The sequence below is a fragment of the Hemiscyllium ocellatum genome, chromosome 4 (assembly GCF_020745735.1).
Source record: "Hemiscyllium ocellatum isolate sHemOce1 chromosome 4, sHemOce1.pat.X.cur, whole genome shotgun sequence".
NCBI lineage: Eukaryota > Metazoa > Chordata > Chondrichthyes > Orectolobiformes > Hemiscylliidae > Hemiscyllium > Hemiscyllium ocellatum.
In genome coordinates this window covers 43,648,603-43,671,883 of record NC_083404.1, presented here as the reverse complement: position 1 = coordinate 43,671,883, position 23,281 = coordinate 43,648,603, and the positions used below count along the sequence as shown (strand labels likewise).

General features: G+C 39.1%; 1 protein-coding gene across 1 annotated transcript; it reads left to right on the top strand.

Moving 5' to 3' along the window:
• The first annotated feature begins 5,024 nt into the window (after window positions 1-5,024).
• On the top strand, window positions 5,025-23,114 carry LOC132815192 (annexin A13-like). The gene is made up of 10 exons (XM_060824008.1): window positions 5,025-5,082; window positions 9,258-9,352; window positions 9,901-10,071; window positions 11,247-11,280; window positions 13,851-13,930; window positions 15,550-15,618; window positions 16,060-16,161; window positions 18,572-18,647; window positions 21,629-21,741; window positions 22,981-23,114. The coding sequence occupies exons 1-10, from the start codon at window positions 5,025-5,027 to the stop codon at window positions 23,098-23,100; spliced, it is 918 nt and encodes a 305-aa protein (XP_060679991.1). The 3' UTR covers window positions 23,101-23,114.
• Window positions 23,115-23,281: the final 167 nt, after the last annotated feature.

The following is a 23,281-nucleotide window of genomic DNA, read 5'->3' as shown; positions in this document are numbered from 1 at the left end:
GGTGGGCACTTCTTAGGTCTGTCAGCTATTGGCCAACTCTTGCAACAGTAGCACAAGCAACATGCTACCCCCACCCCAACCTCAATCTCTCCCTTTCCCCACCTCAAGCCATGAAATTCAACCAGAGGAAACATTTCTCCACATAAAGTAACTGTAAGAAATTTGGAACTATCTTCCTCCACAGCAAGTGTTGCTTGATCAATTTTCATTTTAAATCGAGATTTATAGATTTTTGTGAAGTCTGAGACATTGCAGTTGTCTGGAGTTAAGGCATAGATCACCCATGATCTCACTGAATGATGGAACAGTTTGGAAAATATAAATAGCCTCCTCCTCTCCCTATATCACTGTGTTTAGAACAACTCCAATCACCATACAGCTAATGAAGCAATTGTTCTTAATTAGGAAACATGGCAGGCAAGCAGATTTCTCCAGCACTCTAGCTTTGTTTTACTGGGAGTGGATAAGGATCTCATCACCAGTACTTTGTTGCTAGTAATTTGGAGAGTTGCAGTGTGACTCTGGGTTACACTTCGTGAGATTGAGGCATTGCAGGCAAACAGACCAAAGCATACCCAAAAAAACAGTTCCACTTTCCAGCCAACATTCCTTTGGGTTGTATTGGCTACAGCATCAAATGTATGCTTGAATATGTCATATTTGTAGTCTACTGTTACATCAATCATCAGTGGACTTCCTTTCACCCTGGCACTTAAAACCAAATGCCTCACTTGATAGGAATGCACACGCAGAGAATCATTGCAAAATTTGTTGAGGCACTTCGAGCAGATGCCTCCAATTCCAAATCTCATTGCAGAAGAACCAGATAAAAAAATATTAAAGACAGAGACCACAGATTTTTGTTTAATGATCTCAGTGGAAGAAATTCCAGGTGACGGTTTAACATTGGTATCAAAGATAAGGGAATTGATATAAGGAGTGAATGGGGACTGTCTGTTTCTCTCAGCAAGTTGGCATGGAACTGAATGTCATAGTTTAAATAACTGACAAAAGAATTTAAGGGGAACAGAGGAGAAGTTTCTTCATTTTGAGGGCTATTAAGATTTGTAACATGGTACTTGAATAGAGTCATCAGACACATATTTGAGGATTAATTTGCAGGGTTACATGGGGAAAAATGGGGGGCATGGGATTACATGACTTGCAGTTTCAAAGAACAAGCATGGGTACACAGGCTAAATTTCTGTGCCAAGAGATCTTATGACAGGGTTTCCCACGAATCACAAGATAAGATTTTGGGATAGAGTCATAAAGTCATGGAGATGTACAGAATGGAAGCAGACTCTTTGGTCCAACTTGTCCATGCTGACCAGATATCCTAAATTAATCTAGTCCCATATGCCAGCAATTTCCCCTTAAACACTCCCTATTCATATACTGATCCAGATGCCTTTCAAATGTAATAATTGTACCAGCCTTCACTCACTCCTCTGGCAGCTCATTCCATACACGCACCACCCTCTGCATGAAAAAGTTACCCCTCAGGTCCCTTTTAATTTTTTTCCCCCTCTCACTGTAAACCTATGCCCTCTAGTTCTGGACTCCCCCACCCCACAGAAAAGACGTTGTCTATTTACTCTATCCATACCCCTCATGATTTTATAAACCTCTATAAGGTCACCCCTCAGCCTCCAACACTCCAGGGAAAAGTGCTCCAGCCATTTCAGCCTCTCTCTATAGCTGAAACCTTCCAAACCTGGCAATATCCCTGTAGAACTTTTCTGAACACTTTTAAGTTTCACAACATCCTTCCGACAGAACAGAGACAGAGACCAGAATTGCACACAATATTCCAAAGGTGGCCTAAACAATGTCCTGTACAGCCGCAACATGACCTCCCAACTCCTATACTCAATGCTCTGATCAATAAAAGAAAGCATACCAAAATCCTTCTTCACTATTCTATCTACCTGCGATTCCACTTCCAAGGAACTATGAACCTGAACTCCAAGGACTCTTTGTTCAACAACACTCCCTTGGACCTTACCATTAAGTGTAGGATGGTAATGTCTGATTTGCCTTTCCAAAATGCAGCACCTCACCTCACGTTTGTCTAAATTAAACTCTATCTGCTACTCCTCGGCCCCTTGGCCCATCTGATCAAGATCCCATTGTATTCTGAGGTAACCTTCCTCACTGTTGACTACACTTCCAATTTTGGTGTCATCTGCAAACTTACTAACTATACCTCCTAACTTCACATTCAAATCATTTACATAAAAAATGAAAAGTAGTGGACCAATCCTTGTGGCACACCATTAGTCACAGGCCGCCAGTCTGAACCCTCCACCACCACCCTCTGTTTTCCACCTTCAAGCCAGTTCTGTATCCAAATGGCTAGTTCTCCCTGTATTCCATGTGATCTAACCTTGCTAACCAGTCTACCATGAGGAATTTTTTCGAGTGCCTTACTGAAGTCCATATAGATCACATCCATCTCTCTGCTCTCATCGGTCCTCTTCATTACTCCATCAAAAAACTCAGTTCAAGTTTATGAGACACATTTCCCATGCACAAAGCCACGTTGACTATCCATAATCAGTCCAATGCTTTTCTAAATACATGTAAATCCTGTCCCTCAGGATTCCCTCCAACAACTTGCCCACCACTGATGCCGTCATGAACTCTGAAGCAGCAATGTCTGCAGTGTTGATCATAATTGATTTCTGACATGTTGTGAAGCTCTTTTATATCCTTGCTTTGCTTTTGTTGGTAGACAAAGACAGATGTTACATGCCACCAGGTTATAGTCTTCGTCTGACGAAGGAGCAGCGCTCCAAAAGTTTGTGATTTTAAATAAGCCTGATGGATGATAACCTGATGTCATGTGACATCTGACTTTGTCCACACCAGTGCAACACCAGTATCTCTATATCTTTGTTGTTGGATACAGCCCAATGTACTACATTTTGAGGTATGATTGGTGTTGCATCAAGAGCCTGTAATTGGCAGGTGCTCATTTTAGTTTGTCCTCCTGCCCCTCCTGCTCAACAACTGAAGCTGCTCATCTCCCAGCTCTCACCAACTCTCTTACCTGTCCAAATTTTTAATCAATCACTGCTGGGTCGACTGCTTTTTGTAATTTATATAAATGATTTGAATGTGAACGTAGGAGGTATAGTTAATAAGTTTGCAGATGACACCAAAATTGGAGATGTTGTAGACAGCGAAGAAGGTTACCTCAGAGCACAACGGGATCTTGATCAGATGAGCCAATGGGACAAGGAGTGGCAAATGGAGTTTAATTTAGATAATTGTGAGGTCTTGCATTTTGGAAAGGCAAAACAGGGCAGGACTTATGCACTTAATGGTAAGGTCCTGGGGAGTGTTCCTGAACAAAGAGACCTTGGAGTGCAGGTTCATATCTCCTTGAAAGTGGGGTCGCAGGTAGATAGGATAGTGACAAAGGTGTTTGGTATGCTTGCTTTTATTAGTCAGTGCATTGAGTCTAGGAAATGGGAGGTCATGTTGCAGCTATACATGATATTGTTTTGGCCACTTTTGGAGTACTCCATTCAATTCTGGTCTCCTTGCTACAGTAAGGATGTTGTGAAACTTGAAAGTATTCGGAAATGATTTACAAGGATGTTGCCAGATTTGGAGGGTTTGAGCTATGGGGGTGGGGGGGGGGCCTGAATAGACTAGGGCTGTTTTCTCTGGAGTGTCAGAAGCTGAGGGGAGACCTTATAGAGGTTTATAAAATCACGAGGGGCATGGATAGGGTAAATAGATAAGGTATTTTCGTCGTGGTGGGTGAGTCCAAAATTGGAGAGCATCGATTTAAGGTGAGAAGGGAAGATTTAAAAAGGACCTAAGAGGCGACATTTTCACATCAAGGGTGGTACGTGTGGGAATGAGCTGCCAGAGGAAGTAGTGGAGGCTAGTACAATTACGACATTTAATAAGCATCTGGGTGGGTATATGAATAGGAATGGTTCAGAGGCACATGGGCCAAATGCTGGCAAATGGGGCTAGATTAGTTTAGGATATCTGGTCAGCATGGACATGTTGGACCATAGGGTATGTTTCCGTGCTGTGTGACTCTATGACTCTTTGACTCTGGAGTGACATCTAGACTGAGGCATTAAAATGGGGTCACACTGCATTATTTTATTTCCAGCCTCCTCTTCACATCATACAGTGTGTAATCAAAATAAATATTTATAATATTGTCCCTGTAATATCTACAGCTGTTGAAAGCAGTTGAGTTCAGCACCCACCCACCTGGTGTAGGAGTGATCAGCCCTAGAGTGGTTTAGCTAACCCTAACCCTAATCCGACCCATTTTACATATGCCCTGTTAAAAACAAACAGCGATCTGTATTGTAATTTCCTGACTGTTCAAGGTGATAAAAGGCCACCCCAATGTTCTCAACTCACTACAATAGCAAAAAGAACAATTGTCGAAACTAATGCTTACAAGGAGACATATATTTTCAACTATATATTTTCAACCTTGCCACTTATGAAAGGTGTCAGTCATGGTTCAGTGGGAGCACTCTTGCCTCTGATTCAGAAGGAAATGGGTTTGTAATAACATTCCAGAGACTTGAGCATATTACCTTGGCTAGCATATCTGGGGTGCAGTATTAAGGAAGTGCTGTGCTGTAAGAGTTGCCCTTTGTTGGTCCTGGTGTTAAAACCATCTGAGGGGGCTTTAGTTTATAGGATTCAATATTTAAAGCAGAGTTCTTCCTGCTGTTCTGACTAATTTTTATCCCTGAACTAATGTCACCACAGCAGATTATCATTTATTTCATTGCTGTTTGAGGAATCTTGCTGTGAACAAATTGACCAGCAAACTTCCTGTATTATAACAATAAGTGTAATTCAAATATGTGTCATTGGCTATAAAACACTTTGGACAATATGAGGTCATGAAATATGCTATATAAATGCAACTATTTCATTTATTGAATTGAAACAAAAGCCAAACCCCCCTCAACATTAGCAAACATAGTTCATACGTCCGCAATGGTAATACACAAGTTCGTTGTTACACAATGTCAAGACAGCTTGAGGAAGAAACCGCAGTTGTACTTTGCTTAATGAACAATAGAGGTCAGCAATGGTGCATATTGCTAATCCAGTTTATTGCAAATATATTTTCATATCTTCCTAAGCCATGCAAAAATATATGCATCATTCTTGACTATCAGTACATAAGCACCTTAGTTGGAATAACTTAGATAAAAGCTGTGGTTTATCAATATCATGAGGCTATCAAACAAGTCTCTTAACAGTTAGAGTTTTACAGTTCCTGGGGCCTTTTGTTTAACAAAGCTCTAAACGGAAATAAACTTTACATTTCCTAAAACAAACACAAAGAGCTGTGGATGCTGGAAATCTGAAACATATTTTGTCACCTGATGAAGCGTCATTGACCTCAAAAGATTAACTTTTTTTCCCACTGTGTGGATGCTGCCAGAGCTCCTGTGTTTCTCCAACACTTTCTGTTTCCATTCCCTTCTTCAGTCATTTCCTAAAATATTTGGGAACCTGAAAGCCATTTATAAAAGTTTAAAAACAATACTTCTGGTTTCCCTTCCAATAACATTGCTATAATTTAAGAGCAAGAGTAGGCCATTAAACTGAACTAGACTGCTCGGTCTTTCAACAACAGCTTAACTGGTATGACTGCAGCCTCAACTTCACATTCTGCCTGTTCTAAATACCATTTATTCCTTTGATAATCAAAAATCTATCTATCTCTGTCTTAAAATCATTCAATTAATCGGCCTCCAATGCGCTAAGTGGATGAGAAGTTCAAAGAATCATGACTGTCTCAGGGGAAAAAGAAATCCTCCTCTGTTTTATATTGTACATTCCTTGATTTTCAAACTGCACCCCTAGTTCAAGCCTCTCATGACCAGAAACATGCTTTTATTATCCATCCTATCATGGCCCCTGTCACTTGCTTCCTGTAAGGTCTCACTGGGAAGAATAAAAACATTCTGAATAATCGAGGAGAAAGTGAGGTCTGCAGATGCTGGAGTATCAGAGCTGAAAATGAGTTGCTGGAAAAGCGCAGCAGGTCAGGCAGCATCCAAGGAACAGGAAATTCGACGTTTCGGGCATAAGCCCTTCATCAGGAATGAGGAAAGTGTGTCCAGCAAGCTAAGATAAAAGGTAGGGAGGAGGGACTTGGGGGAGGGGCGATGGAGATGTGATAGGTGGAAGGAGGTCAAGGTGAGGGTGATAGGCCGGAGTGGGGTGGGGGCAGAGAGGTCAGGAAGAGGATTGCAGATTAGGAGGGCGGTGCTGAGTTCGAGGGATTCGACTGTGACAAGGTGGGGGGAGGGGAAATGAGGAAACTGGAGAAATCTGAGTTCATCTGAGTTTCCCCTCCCCCCATCTTGTCACAGTCGAATCCCTCGAACTCAGCACTGTCTTCCTAACTTGCAATCTTCTTCCTGACCTCTCCGCCCCCACCCTACTCCGGCTTATCACCCTCACCTTGACCTCCTTCCACCTATCACATCTCCATCGCCCCTCCCCCAAGTCCCTCCTCCCTACCTTTTATCTTAGCCTGCTGGGCACACTTTCCTCATTCCTGATGAAGGGCTTATGCCCGAAACGTCGAATTTCCTGTTCCTTGGATGCTGCCTGACCTGCTGCGCTTTTCCAGCAACACATTTTCAGCTCACATTCTGAATAATACCAATATTTTCAGTCTGTTATCTTCGTTGGTGAATTCCTCTAATTCTGGTCTCCTGTATATCACTAATGTTCATTGCTCTATCATGAAGTCAAGGCCCTAAGATCTGGAATCTGACCCCCTCACAACCCTCGGCTCCTCCCAAACCTCTTGACATCTCAGCTTTCCTCTCTTCTTCGAAAACACTCTCAAAATGCTACTGTTAGATTATACATGGATTAGTGTCAAATACAGCATTGACCCTAAAATGATTTACTACATTGAAGGTGCTATATAATGCATGTTGTTGGTGTTGAATATTCCTGATTCTCTACCTCTGTCTCCTCATTTAAGACAGTCTTTGTCCAAGATTTTGATCAATGGTTCTAATTAATTTCTCCTTTTCTTTGGCTCAGCATCAATTCTGTTTCGTTACACAGTTGCTAGACATCTCAGGATGTTTTGCTGTGTTCAAGGCACTGTATAATTTTAAGCTGTTGTTGTCAGTGCATTTCTCAATTTATCGATCTTGATTGAATAAAATTCCCTTACAAAATATTCTAAACTTACCTACCTTTAATTTTAGTTCCATTCAACTTATACTTTATTGGCTATTTGGAAATTTGTTGTGGATACATTGCCTGTGCATCAAAAGTTACATCCAAGTGAATAATTAACAATGAAAATGAAAAATTGCATAATCACTGAAATTTGGCACTGATCAAAAAATAAAACCCTGAAGAAATTGAACTCAAACAGCAATCAATGTAAAACATCATGTCACCACAGTGCAGTACCATGTTACATTCACCCCAGTCTCTGGAAGTCTTGAAACATGAATTTTCATAATCTTGAGTCATGAAATGTTTGTTCACTCAATTTGTGAATGTCTGTTTCTCCCTCTCAAAACTTCATCATGCCCATCTACACATCTCTGCGCATCATCTCTATGGGCTTGAACATCTCTTCCCTAGCCAAGGTATCTGACCTAAAACATAAGCAGCCATGTTATCAGTGTTTTGACTGCAATCTAACTTGTCTCCCTGGTACAGAGCACCCCCATCTCTCTGTTTGTCCCTTTCCTCAACAGCTCACTACACTGATGATGTAAGTGAAGCTGTAGTGGATTCTGATGTATGTAAATGTCTTCAGAATACTCTAACATACTGTACATTAGCATAAAATTTAAGGTTACTGATTTTATCAAGACCATTCCCAATGGTCATGCTCCATTAATTAATGTACTGTATGTCAATCAGCCACAAAAATCTTAAATATTTAAATAAATTTATTTTGATAATAAATTTTGTGTATTGGTTGGTGCAGAATATCCTGACAGGTTGGAAGCTGAATATTTTATTTTGTAAAGCTATAAACCAGAGTAATTAGGAACTCAGAAATAGGAGGATGTTATTCTGCCTCTCAATTCTGTTCTACTATTTATGAGGTCATGGTTAGTCTTAACTCCACTTAGCCATCTTGGCTTTGTAACTCTTAATACACTTACTTAACAAGATCTATCACTCACCGTTTTTAAAATTTCAGTTCATTCCCAGCCTCAATACTTTTTTGGGGAGACAGTTCGAGATTTCCATAACTCATAGAATGAAAGAGATACTTTCTGGTGTCACTCCTGGGTCTGGATTTAATCTTAAGAATTTGTCTTCTTGTAGTGGACTCTTCTCAGTTGAGGCAATAGATTCTCTCACTCTTGAGTAAACTAGGTCAATGTGCCCTGGAATTTAGAAGAATGTGAAGTTATCTAATTGAAACAAAAAGAAATCTTAAGGGGTTTGAAGGGGTAGATGTTGAGGAAATGTCCCGAAGTTGAGGAATCTAGAACACAAAAGCAGTCACCGGATAAATGGTCAATCATTTAGGATTATGAGGAAGAGAAATTTCTTCACTCAGAGGGTTATGAATACTTGGAATTCTTTATCCCCTAGAGCAATGGATTCTCAGTAACTGAATATATTCAACTCAGAGGCTTGTAACTGGGGGAATTAAAGGATACGGAGATAATATGAGCAGGTATAGTTGGATATATGTTCCAACCATTAATTTGTTCCATGTTTGAGCAGGTTTATAGTGCTGATTGGCCTAATCTTGCTCCTATTTCGTATGTTTAGAATTTCAAATTCTCTAAGTGTGGAAACAGGTCATTTGGCTCAACAAGTCCACACCGACCCTCCATAGAGTAAACCACCCAGACCCATTCCCCTACATTATTACTTTACATTTCTCCTGACAATGCACCTAATCTACACACCCCAAAAACTATGGGCAATTTAGCGTGGCCAATTCACCTAACTTGCACATCTTTGGACTGTAGGGGGAAACCAGAACACCTGAAGGAAACCCACACAGACATGGGGAGCATGTACAAACTCCACACAGACAGTCGCCCAAGGCTGGAATCATCCCTGGGTCCCTGGCGCTGTGAGCCAGCAGTGCTAACCACTGAACCACCGTTCTTAAGTTTTATGTTCTCTACCCTATAAAATCCCTTAATCATCTCAATTGCACAATCCCTGAATCTTAGTTCTGTGGAATATGTCCCTATTTAACTCATCCACATGATTTGCTATTTTACTTTTAGGAACAGATGAAGTTGCTATCATCAAAATCCTTGCAAATCGTACAACAGCACAGAGACAAAAGATAAAAGAGAAGTACAGAGCTTTGTATGGAAAAGTAAGTACAATTGTGACAAGGCTGAAATAAAATTTAATACACTGCTAGCATGATAAATGGATGCTGAACCAATGCAATTTCACATTAAACTGTGCATTCCTGTTTCACACATTTTGTGCCCAAATCTAAAGGGGAGATTTTCACACAATTGAACTAAATGGTGCAAAGTCAAAATCTATTTCATTCAAATTTGTTCATTCATTGCATTTGAAACTTTTTCATTGCTGGGTCAATTCCTTGAACTTACTTCCTAAAAGCACTATTGGTGTACCTAAAGCAGATGGGTTGCTCCAGTATAGAAAAGTCTCTCACCACCATCTTCTTAAGATCTTTGTGAGTGGACATCACACATCCCATTAATGAATTTAAAAACTTGCTTTCAACTGAGGAGGTCCAAGTGTTTGTTGCCCACCCAGTAATGTATCCATAGATGATGGTTATAACCTGGTGGACTGGGAAATTAATAATGTGATTTAATATTCCCCAAAGAAACCTGGAAGGAGGAAAATCACAGTGGAATATCTCTTTTTCTTCCTGTTTTTCTCTAGGATATGGAAAAAGTGCTAAAAGGAGATCTGAGCGGGTGCTTAGAAAAGACAATTTTGGCCATGCTAGACCGTCCCTGTGAATTTGATGCCAAGTTGCTGAAGGAGGCAATGAAAGGAGCTGGAACTAATGAAGAATTGCTCATTGAGATTCTTTGCACACGGGCCAACTCAGTATGCATAGATTTGAACTATATCGATAAGTTATATTTATTAATGAATATATTGTGACTCCAATTAAACTTCAGGAAAGATGAAGACCTGCAACACAGTATCATATAGCATAGATGAGCATCATTCAGTCCATTTTTCCTGTGCTCCTTGACAAGCAATTGAATTTGGACTCCCTGGCTCTTAAACCTATAAGTTTGCAACTTTTCCATCCCAGTATACAGCCCCACACCTCATGTCCTACACCACCTTACCTTAATGAATTCAGTAGAACTTGAAATTTAAGCTCATTATCTCACCAGAGATACTGCCAACCGTGTAGAGTTTCTAGTTTCTGTTCTTATGTATGACTCCCAGCATCTACAGTGTTTTGCTAGTCTAATCTATCAGATGAATAACACTAAACATTCATAATCCCTTTGTTTTACTTCATGTTCAGTTTGAAAACTTCCCATTGTTTGTCATTTTAGTTCTCCTCCTTACTACAATTCTGACTTCTATGTCTTTGGCCTCCTGCATAGCTCAATGTAAGCACAAGAAACAGGACCCCATCTTTCAATTAGGCACTTTACAGACATCCAACTTAACACTGAATTTAATACCTTCAGCTCTTAACCATAGCATCTATTCGCTCTTGAATCTTCAGTAACTGCTTTTCTGGAGCCTTTTTTTTCTTGTTAATTTTGTCACCTCCTTCTGCCTTGCACCATCATCCCTTTCTCTGCTTTGTTACTCTCATCCTCTACTTTATCACAGACCATTTTGTATTTTCCCTGCATGCATCTTGTTTCCTCTCCTGCACCAACGTCCCTCTCCCCAAACACGGACACCACCATTCCCCAAACCGAACAAACTTTCCCTGACTTTGCATCAACTCAAAAGCTGGTCACTTCTAACTTCAAACAGATCTTGTTCAGGCATCAACCTGAAATTTTAACTTTGCTTCTCTCTTCAGAGAGGTGGCTGGCTGGAGTTTACAAACAATTCAGCCACGGTTTCATTGAATGGTATGGGACAGGCTCAAGGGCTAATCGCTCCTTTTCCTGCACTCCAAGACACTGTCTGACCTACCGTGTGTTTCCAACATTTTCTGCCTTTATTTTGTTTATCAAAAACTCTACATGAAACCAAAACCTCTTATAAGATGTAATTATTAGTCTATTATTATTCCTTTTCAGCAAATTACAGCCATCAAAGAAGCATACAAGCAAAGTAAGTGTTACTTTCAAAAAAGAAAGCCACTTACATTTACTAATTAAGCAATAACATTACAATGAAATATATGTAATTCTGTTAAAATGTTATTAAAATTTCAAATTTTGATCTCTTTTTGTTCAGTGCATAGGGAAAGATACTCTTTTTATTCGATTCAATGGATATTATGTATATAATAGTGCACAATTATCCTATGGCCTGCTGTCTATCTTTTCTCTAAATGTATGTAAGGCTGTACCAAAAGTAATGAATTTCTGGCAATCACAAAGCTTCCAATGCCAAGGCTGCCTGCATCTTTCAAATAACAGTATTACTGCACAAGGGCAAACAAGTTCAAATGGCTGCAAACTTCACATCATTTATGGGGCAAGATGGTTTATTCTTATTCCATTATTTCTGTCCCTGCCTCTGACAAGGATATCTTGAGGAGAGAAGGTTCAGAAGAAATTTAATTGAAGTGTTCAAAATAAATTGAGATTGAGAAAGAAACTGTTCCTGTTGAGAGAAGGCTTGAGAAACAGAGGATACCTTTTTAAGATGAATGGCAAAAGAACCAAAGGCGACCATGCAGTGACTGGGTAGCATGTGGAATACCTGAGAGGCAGAGTCAATCATGATTTTAAAAACAGAATTGGATAATTATTTAATGGAAAATACTTGCAGGGCTAATGGGAAAGTTTGGAGGTGAGACAATTGCACTTTTTGAGAATTGGTATCGTCTTCTATGCTGTAACCATTTGATGATTCTGGAAGTCAGATATGATGTTGTATGTCCAATTTTTGATTCTTCACTGTATTCTAGATTTGAAGGGGATGATAACAGATTGGGAGCAGGAATGTTAGGAAAGTTGGTGGGTGGGCAAAAATGAACAAAATGACTGTTTTACACGATTGCCCAATTAAATTTCTCATTAATTTAAAGAGGAATTCCAGCCATATGATCTCTGCATATTCCTGGTTTGGAGTTCTGAAGTATCAATCATGGCATGAGCTCTTGCATCAATATTTCATTTAACATCTAACTTTTAGTTAAACCACAGCCAAGGATTTTCACTGTTTCAGTGCAGAAGTCTAATTGTCTGAGCTGTTCACTGCGTCCCTTCAGTACCCTGGGAATTTGAGTGTGATAGTACAATAGTTACATTGCTGGATTAGTGAATCGTTGACATCTGTAGATGTGCGTTCACAATTCCACCATAGCAGTTTGCAAATCAGATTCAGTCAATTGAGTAATTATGGAATTAAAAGTTTCGTATCAGTGATGGCGGCGATGTTATTTAAGTGTTGACTACTTGTAGTTTTACAACACAACCTCCAGTTGGAGTGTGATCATTGAGGGGCAAGCAATGGTCAACGGAGAATCTTCAAAGTTGTGCCATAGAGTCGTTTACATTCATCTAAAAAGGCAGACAGGGACTCAGTTTAACATCACATCTGAGAAACATCTTTAAACTCACCTTATGATAAACATTTGGTTTCTTGTTCTAATTTTTCTGAGTGGGGGGCGGAAAGGGGTGAGAAGAGAACAGTGTGAAATGGGACAGATATATTCTAGAGTTTTGACAACAGTGATGCAGGAAATCTTTAATACAGGGGGAAAAAAGCCATATTAATGTGGATAGAGAAACTGGGAGAATAGAATGGAGTCTACTGGAAATGGGGTGGTAAGGAAGTGTAGTTAAGATGACTGTGGTTAGCAGTGGAATTATAGTAGATATTGATCAATAGCCTACCCCCAGAAATGGAGACAGAGAAGTTGAGGAAGGGAAAGGAGGAGTCAGAGATGAACCATGTGAAAGGGAGGAAAGAGGGTAAATTTGAAACAAAGTAAATTTTCCGGATCCAAGTTTCAGCAGGAAATGGCAGTGATGTAGTCATTAATATACTGGAAAAAGAGAAGAGGGAGTGCACCTGAGCAAGACCAGAAAAAAAAATGTTCTGTATGTCTCACAAAAAGGCAGTCATCCAGCTAGGTTTCCAGAGCAATACCTTTATTTGGAGGATGCAAGTGGTGGAGTTCAAGGAGAACTTGTTCAACATGAGAACAATTTCTTGCGGATAGAGGAGGATGATAGTGGGTGAGGACCATTGCACCTCTTTTAAAGAAGTAGTGGAAAGCCGTCAGACCATCCTGGTGGGAAATGCGGATTTAGAGGAATTAGACATCTACAGTATAAATTAAAGGAATAGGCCACAAAAGTGGAAGCTGTTAAAGTACCAAAAGGAAGAAGATGTAGGTAATGATAAGGGGAGGAAAAATAGATTCAAGAAAGGAAGCAATTTCAGCTTAGGTATGGCTTGGGGGAATCTACCGATGAAAGGGCACCAACAATTCCTTTTCTTCCATTTCAAATTGGCATTGAGATGGGTATATGAATAGGAGGGGTTTAGAGGGATATGGGCCAAATGCTGGCAAATGGGGCGATGTCAGATTGGAATGTCTGATCAGCTCAGATGAGTTGGACTGACAGGTCTGTTTCCATGCTCCGTGAGTCCGTGACTCTAATCATTTCACATCATATTGAACAATATTGCACATGGTAACCCTTTCTCCTTTGTCCTGGCAGTGTTTTCAAATGATCTAACAATTGATGTTCAAGGTGACACCAGTGGCACGCTGAGGAAATTGCTGCTCTCATTGCTTGAGGTATGTACAAATAGCATTTCCAACTCACTGCTCTGACAAAGATATTTCAAGTCATGAATGCTCCATTCAATGTGCAAATTGATAGTAAAAGAATTGACAAGTTAAAGATTCAACTAATACAATAACCTATAAAATTAAAGAGATTTGTTTTTTTAAAAATAAATTGTATTATTCAAAAACGGTCCATCAAAATGAACCCCTGAAATTTCACTACAAACATGTATATAGAGCAATAATATAGAATCATGGAATTATATTGCACAAAGGAGGCCATTCAGTCAATTATATTTATGCCAGCTATTTGATGTCACTATTCGATTAATCCCACTGCTCCTGACCAACAGCACTGCAGCTCTTTCCCCTTTTCAAATATTTATGCAATTCCCCTTTGAAAATTACCACTGAGCTACTTTCATCACATTTTTTGACTGCATATTTACAATAACCCAGGAAACCTGACTGGAAAGGAGCATAATTTATTGTTGACCATTAAAATAGAACCAATACTCAAGGCATACGTAGGCTGGTCAGTTAATTAATTTTTTTAACCAACATTTGGAACTGGTGGGACATAGGCCTTCTGGACCAAGGGTAGGGACACTACCATTATGCCTGCTACATCTGCTTAGGGCCCAGTTGATGAGTTTCAGTTGGGCAGGCCATTGCCTGTTATCAAGGGAACATACTCAACAAGCTCCACAAGGCTATTAACTAGTGAATCCCATGGGCCTTAAAGGGGCTATCACATTATTCCAATTGTAACATCAACCTCCAGAAAACACATTCCCTCCTCACTCTCTGTGGTTCTTTTGCCAAACTGTACATAAACAAGTGCCAAGGCTGAAAACAGCTAATGAAAACAACAGAGATTAGAAGTTCAAAACAACATTTCAAAGGGGAAGATATATTCAAAATTTGTGTGTAAGGCAACCAATAAAATTGAGAACAGGATTATTCCAAGGTAATGGGGCCACAGGATGAAAACAATACTGATTGATCAAGAGTTGAAGTTTGTGAAAGTTTCACCAAAGGTCACTTAATGATTCTGAAAACATCTTAGCACTACAATGTTTCTTTATGGATGAATATTAACCAGGGTACTAGGGGTGATTCCCCTGCTCTCCTTCAGAATAATGGCATAAAATCTTCTACATCCCCCTGAATTGGTGGCAGGGCCTTAGTTTAACTTCTCAGCCAAAAAGTAATACCTCTGACAATACAGCATCCCCTCAGTACTGTATCAGCTCTCACTTTTCTGCTTAACTGCTAGAGTAGGACTTGACACTGGAACTTTGTGACTGTTAAGTAAAATTGTTACTATCAAAAGGTACAGGAGACAATTCAAATTGGAATGTGAATAATATTTGGATAATCAACCAGTAATTAAAAGATATGATTAAGGCCGGAAGTTGTTGAAAACAACGTTCTTGCTGACACAGCAAGAAAATTAGACAATGGTTCCATTTGCTTGGATCACATGTTCCCTGTATTATTCAATATAACAATCCTTATCTGCATATCATTCCAACTGTATAGAGTAAAGCTGCATTGTGCATTTAAAAATATGCTAATATAAAGTATTAACTTGGCTAACATTGTTGATTATTGTCTAAATGTAGGCTAACAGAGATGAAGGAATTGAAGTCAACGTAAACCTGGCTGAAAAAGATGCAAAAGAGCTATATGAGGTAACTAAACATAATACAATCCAAACAATTTATGGACTTTCTTTTTTATATGGATATGAGTATCACTGGCAAGTACAGAAGTTGTTGTCTATCCATAGTTACCCTCAAGAATGCAGCTAAGAGTCAATTAGGATGCTGTAGGTCAGTACTTAGATCTGGAAGGAATTGCAGTGGACACAGATGAACCAGACTTGTTTGTTACAACAATTGATACTAGTTGCCATGACCACCAGTACTGAGACTAACATTATAGTTCCAATTGAATAATTGAATTTAAATTCCATTGACTATCATGTGGAATTTGAGCTCATGTGCCCACAATATCAGCCTTAGTTCTGGATTACTAGGGCAATGATATTAACACTAAAACTATAGCTCCCAATCAATGGTAAGATATTATTAGCTATCACTTTCAAATTAAAAACTTATTTCTATTCACAGGCTGGCGAAAACCGCTGGGGCACAGATGAACTGGCATTTAATACTGTTTTAACGAAAAGGAACTGTTTGCAGTTAAGAGCTACTTTTAAAGCCTATGAAACAGTAAGTATAATTTGCTGTGTCAGTTGTTCCAACTTATCTTTGTATAAAATCAGATGAGTTTAGAATGAAGGAACACTACCTTAAATTCAGAGCCAGGCCATTTAGGGGGGAAGTTAATTAACACGTCTTCACACTAAACGAGTCAGTAGGTGTGATACAAAAAGTAGTAGATACAAAAAATAACAGACACTCAGTTAATAACTTTTTATAATTACCACTGTATCAACCCCTCCCTCCTGAATGTCTGCTGTTTGTTTCCAGGTCATGTGACTGTGAAGTTCATCTCTTACACAAGAAATTCATGCTCAACAGTTAGTCCCACTAGAAATGTTTATTGCTGTCTTAGCTTTGAAGTACCTGACCAAAATGAAAATTGGAATATTCAACAAGAAATTGCCACAGGGATCAAGTTGCTGTCATGGTAGCCCTGTCAGTCATATTCTTTCTGATTGCTCACAAGTGTTTAAGCATAAAACCCTTTGCTTACATGCCATTACACTACCTCTGCCAGAGCTGTGGTGTTTGGATGCGATGTTAAACTAGATCCCTGGTTACCTTTTTTGGTGGATGTAAAATATCCTAGGGCAATATTTCAAAGAAGAGCAGAAAAGTTGTCCCTGGTGTCCTTGGCCAATATTTATCCCTCAACCAACATCAGAAAAACAGATCATCTGGCCAATATCACATCCCTGTTCATGGGAGCTTGCTGTGCCCAAATGGCTTCCACAATGCCTAACCTTCATAAATATTTAATTGTCTATAAAATACTATGAGACCCCAGATGGTTTTGGAAAGTGCTATATAAATGTAAGTCTTCCTTTTATTTTATCCATTTATTATCCATTATTTGACTTCAATAATTATTATATAACTTTGAGAATGTTAGAATGACAAATATTCTGACTGGCATGAATCTGAACGAAAGATAAAAAATGCTGGAAGTTTCTGGAAGGTTGGGCAATATTGTGGTGAGAGAAACAAAGCAAATGAGTAGAATTTTCCTATTTTCAGTTCAAGTGTTTGGTTGACTGAGATTCTTGGCACCCGATGTTCCATGGTTCAGAGTGACTTTGCATATGTAATCTTCCACTCTTCACTTCATTAATTATGCAACCAGGTTCTTCAATACCCTACCTGAGCAATCAAGTGACAGAAGCACAATATTGGCTCCATGTTTAAAGTCAAACTGCTCACCACTTTAGAGTCTGCACTATAAGAACTTGCCCATTACACTGTGGTACTTGGTCATTATCACTGAGGACATGGCCGGAAAAGGCAAGTTGGCTCCACACTTTGCGTTTCAGGTGCTGATAGCTGGAGTAGTGGAGAGGAAAGCAATAATGGCTGGGGCAAGACTTTGACAAGCTGCTGCCACTAGGTATCTACTAGTTACTTGATGTTGAGATTCTGATTTTTCATCCTTGATGTATTTTCTTGACTTTCTCACCATTGCCCATGCCAAATCACTCTAGGGTCAAGAAAAATTACCTAATTGTATTGTGTCAATGGCCTTTCATCAGAATTTAGAAAAGTTAAACAATGTAATAGGTTGAGGCACATAAAAGGGGGAAGCTAAAAACAGAATCCAAAAGGAATTCTAATGAAGAATCATTGGACCCTTCCCTGCTTTCTTCCCACAGATGCTGCCAGACCCGCTGAATTTCGCAAGCAATTTCTGTCCTGGTTTTGGAACAAAAAGGAACATCTGTGATAGGGTAGAAGACAGAGATGATTAAATAACAAAATAGATAGTGCAAGGTTTATAATCTTATCAAACGTTAACCTTCTCCATTGCTTTTACTGTAACTGTTGTACTGTAGAAAATGGGGCAGCAATTTGCAAATAGGAAGCTTCCACAAACAATAATGAGAAGATGACTGAAATAACTCCACAGAGGCCAATATCCCATCAACAAGTCACCCTTTATTTAAGATGGAGAGTCCTTGACATTAATCCAGCTTGCCCAGAGCCAGCTCTGAGTTAACAGAACCTCTGACACTCTTGTCAGCCAGGGCTCCCTGATTAGACCAGATTAACAGCCCCACTCAGGGAACTCATACTCTATAGGGTCCACCTGGCTGACTTTGTCACAACCACTACAATGACAACTTGTGCAGGATGAACAACATAAGTCCCTTCCTTTTAGTTCTATGGGATTGCTCACATCATCTGAGAGAGTACCTCATTTGAGAGATAGCACCTCCACCATTGCAATCCTCCCTCAATATCATACTGAGAAAGTGAAGCTGGAATTATTGCTCGGGTCTGTAGAATGGGATGTGAACCTATACCCTTTTGACTCAGTGAGATTGTGTATTGAATGACAGCTGGAAGTATAGTATAACTACTGACAGATTATCTAACAGAAGCTGCGACTATACTTTTTCATTCTCTTATTTCTCTTATTTAGCTCTATGGTACAGCCATTGAGGAAGTGATCAAAACAGAAACATCAGGCGATTTGAAGAAGGCCTATCTAACAATTGGTGAGGTTTTATTAAACAATGGTAATAATTTGGACCTTTAAAATTCAAACACTATGCTGAGAAATGAGTTTAATTTTCTCTATTTCTTAAATGTCTTTCAAATTTGTTGCCGCATTATCACATCGAGCAAGCAGGCTGAAAGATCAATGCTCAGTGATGCAGCGTATCAGTATCAGTCATGCAGCAGCACAACAGTACAGAAGCAGGCTATTCAGCCCTTTGAGACTATACATCCATTTAATCAGATCTGTAGAGTCTTTCCATTTGCAAGTCTTGTTTTTGTAATCCTTAATGCACTCATCAGCAAAAATCTATCTATACCTGCACTACTGCTTGGCTGTGTTGTGCTGACCGTGACCATTTGAGCACCTAAGATATAGTTATATTAAGATAACATCAGTTATGTTAAAGGATAACTAGATGCTTTCCTTCTGATTTTGAAATAATTTATTTGTTTGCATTTTTAGTCACAGACAAAAGTTTAGAGGATGCCGTTTGATGTACCAGAATTATCTAGATCATTTATCAAACATTAACTTGGATAGTCAAGAACAAATGAAATATTCAGAAGTTGTGTGTAATTTTAAACTCATTTCTGTGATTATAATCAAACTCACTGGCAGGGAATGTTGGTTTTACGCCATTCTGATATTTTACAAAGAAGCACATAAACCTCCCATTTATCCATGCAAGTGTTTACGCTCCACATGAGTCTCCTCCCACCTTCTTCATCACACACTATTCCCTCATGTGTTTATCTAGCTTCCTCTGAAACACGTGCTACTGAATACAATTATTCCTTGTGGCAGCAAGTTTCTCTCAAGAGGTGTTTAGAGTGTGGAATTCTCTTTCACAAAGCAGTGGAAGCAGAGTCAGATGAGTTGGATAAATTTTCTTATTAATCAGAGAATCAAGGGTATGAAGCACAGGTAGGAAAATGGAGCTGAGACCATAATTAGATCAGTTATGATCTTGTCAAAAGCAGGCCGGTTTCCATGGCTGAACGGCCTACTCCTATTCTTAGTTCTTGAGTTCTTGTGAGTGTTATTTACCAAGAGACTTGTTAAAAAAATATATTTTCCTTAAGAGGAAATTCTCAAATTTAAAGTATATAAAGTTAAAGGCACGACTGCCAAAATGATTTAACTAAGAGTAAAAGTTGGGAAAGAGTCAAATTTCTGGAACTTCCTCCCTTACAGCACTATGGGTTTATCGAAATCCCATGGACTATCCCAGTTCAAGAAGGCAGCTCACCACCATCTTCTCAAAGATAATTAGAATGGCCATTAGGTGCTGGTTTTGCCCAAAATGCCAACAGCCTATGACAGAATTTTAAAAATTGTACTTAAAAAGCAAACTATTTGGCAGAGAAGCTTCTCTGCAATACAGGCTGAGGAGCTGCCAATACAATAGTGATGCGTCATTGTACCAATAGTGGATGGAGAGTGTGCTGGCACAAAAAGCAGAGATAGCTAATCCACATTTATCAGCAACTGTGCAATCATCTTGACAAGAGTGCAGAGGCACTTTCCATTAGGAATGGGGACAACAGCATACTCTAAAGGATATTGAGGCACTGTAGAAAGTACTAAGAAGATTTCTGAGCATGATAAGTTGTAGCTAAAACAAAACATTGAATAATAAATTGGAGGGGCTTTTCTCTGGAAAAGAGAAACTGAGGGTGGCCTTATAGAGGCCTTTAAAGTTATGGAAATGCTTGTTACAATAGACATAGACATTTTCACTTGTTTTGGGTGGAATGGGGGTGAATCAAAAATAGGAACCTTAACTGTAATCTCTTATGACAGGGCTTGATTATTGCTGAAACATTTTGCCTTGCACTCATCAGGACAAACTCAAGAATGCCAAGTTTCAAACAACCACTACAATTTATACAACTCCCATAGTGTTTGAAATTTGGCATTTTTGTGTTTGTTCTAGTAAGTTCAAAATGATAAGCTTTGGCAACACTAATCTCTTTTCAGCAGTGTTCAAGATCATAAAATAAGACAGTCACCTATAAATTTCACAGGTATTTCAGGAGAGTCATGAGAATGTAAAAGTCACCTCTGACGAGTAGCTGCAGTGATTTGCGAATGTTCCTTCCAATAAAAAGCTAGTTACATTCATAAGTGAGATGTGAGAAAAAGGACTAAAAGGATATGCTGATTGACTGAAAATACAAGAGGCTGATGACCTCATGACAGGGAAGTGATAAGGAAGCCCTCTCAGATGAATGGAAACATTCCCATGTCTGCGTTATGAAGCAAAATTAGCAGGGTTCCCCCTCATCTCCTAGTAAATGGTGATCATCAATTACAACCTAAAGATAGGACTCTCTGAACGTTATTGCCTGGCCATTACTGGGATTTTGCGCATAAATCAGCTGCCCCAGTTTCTACATTGTAACGTATTACTTCATATCCAATGCTTAGTTTTATTTTGGAATATCCAGGGATCACAATCACACTATATAAATGCCATCTACCTTCTGCAATTGCAGATGGTAATGAGTATCGACAGAGGATTAAGAAGGACTACATCTAGTGTACAGCCAATGTCTTCAGAGAGTTTAAATTAGAGGAGGGGGAACACAGGTGGTAGTGTGGTGGTTATCTCATTCAACTAGTAGTCCCAAACTCTTGGTCAATGTTCTGGGGGACATGGGTTTGAATCCCACAATGGCAAATGGTGAAATTTGAATTCAATAAAAGTTTGAATTAAAAAGCTGGAATATAAAGCTAACCTACTAGTAACCATATAACCACTAATGTTATTTAGGAAAGGAAAACTGCTGTCCTTACCTGGTGTGGCCTACTTGTGAACCCAGACCTACAGAAATATGGTTGTCACTTAACTGTCCTCTGGGCAATTAGGGATGGGTAATAAATGCTTGCTCAGCCTTCGGTGCCCACATTCTATATATAAAAATATGAACTGGCAAATCCCTAACTTTGTATTTTTCCATTTATGTCCACCAGCTCAATGCACAAAGGACTGTCAGGCATATTTTGCCGAGGTGTTACATGAGGCGATGAAAGGTGCAGGAACCAATGAAGACACACTGATTCGCATCGTGGTATCTCGCTCAGAGGTAACATGCAGAAACAACTTGGCTTACTGTATAGCAGAAATATGGAATATACATGAGAAGAGCTTTCACTGGCCCATTTGCGAAAACTTCATTAACATGTGAACCATAACCCAGTTAAATCAGTCAGTAGGAAAATGACCAACAACAAGCTCCGAGCAGATGCTTCAAAAAATAATAAATTAACCTCTGATTCATGGAAACTAATGTTTTTACCTTGAGCTTTCAGTTGCCTGTCATTTCAATTCTCTGCTTCACAGTTATACTTATTTCACTGCCTTCGGCCTTCTGCCCAGTTCCGATGAAGCTCTAAATAAGCTTCAAGAATAAGTCCTCATCTTTCAATTAGGCACTTTGAATCCTTGACAAATTTCAAATCATATCTTCTGCCCCCTTCTGTTTCAGACAGCAGATGCTAGACATGTTTCTGCTTTTGCTCTAGTCACAACTTTTAATTTTGTTACTTGCCCCAGTACCTTCTCATTTTGCCTTGCACCATCTCCTGAGTCCACAGACCTTCACACATTATATTCTTTCCTTTCCTTGACTCTGTATTTGTTTAAAATCTGTTGTACCGCTTAACGTTTTTCCAGCTCTGATGAAAGGTCATCAACCAAAAATATTAATGCCATTATTCTCTCTCCATAGATACTGTCGACCTTGAGTATTTTCAGAATTTTCTGTTTCATTCTAAATCATGTTCGTGCTGAGCTGGATAAACCTGTTAATTATTCAGTGATATGTAGAGAGGTTTTGTGGATGTCAGCATGTCAGTATACAACTGAAGCACTAGCGTGGTTTGAATAGTCACCAGTTTGAAACATGAAAAAAATTCCAGTAATTCATATAAATCTAACTTGACAGAGTTTATAAATTAACTATACAAATTGTACCCCATTTTCATGCTCTGGAGGACAACCATTAAATTTACTTGTTTTTACTTTTTCTTAATAACAACCTGTGGAAACTCTTGCTATCTGTTCTTAAATTCCTAGTGAGATTCCTCTCACACTCTGATTTCTTCCTCTTGATTAATCTTTTAGCCATTCTCTGTAATACTTTATATTCTGATCAATCATCTGACCTACCACTTACCTTTATGTAGTGATGTGCTTTTTGCTTAAGTTTTCTCTTTTCTCAAACTTCTTCAGTTAACCACAGATGGTATTTATAACAATGTTGGTAGCCTTAGAGCATACCCACTATATATAAAAAAATTGAATTTTTTTTTATTCGAAACAGGTTGATCTTCCATCCATTAAGGAGAGGTATCAGGAGATGTACAAGATATCTCTGGCAGAAGCAGTCAAATCTGAGACGTCTGGCGATTTCCAGAAAGTTCTGCTGGCCTTGATAAAATAAAAGGCAGTCAATCCTGGGACACTGTTTTAATCAATAGTTTTAGGTGTCCCATCTTCAGTACCATGCAATGTACAAAGCCATGTTGGTTGTTAGATTTGAGATGGCCACCAGTGTAATACTACCATAAATTATTGCTTTCTAAAAAAATATTGTGAAGGTATTTTTTTGGGGGAAAAATAAT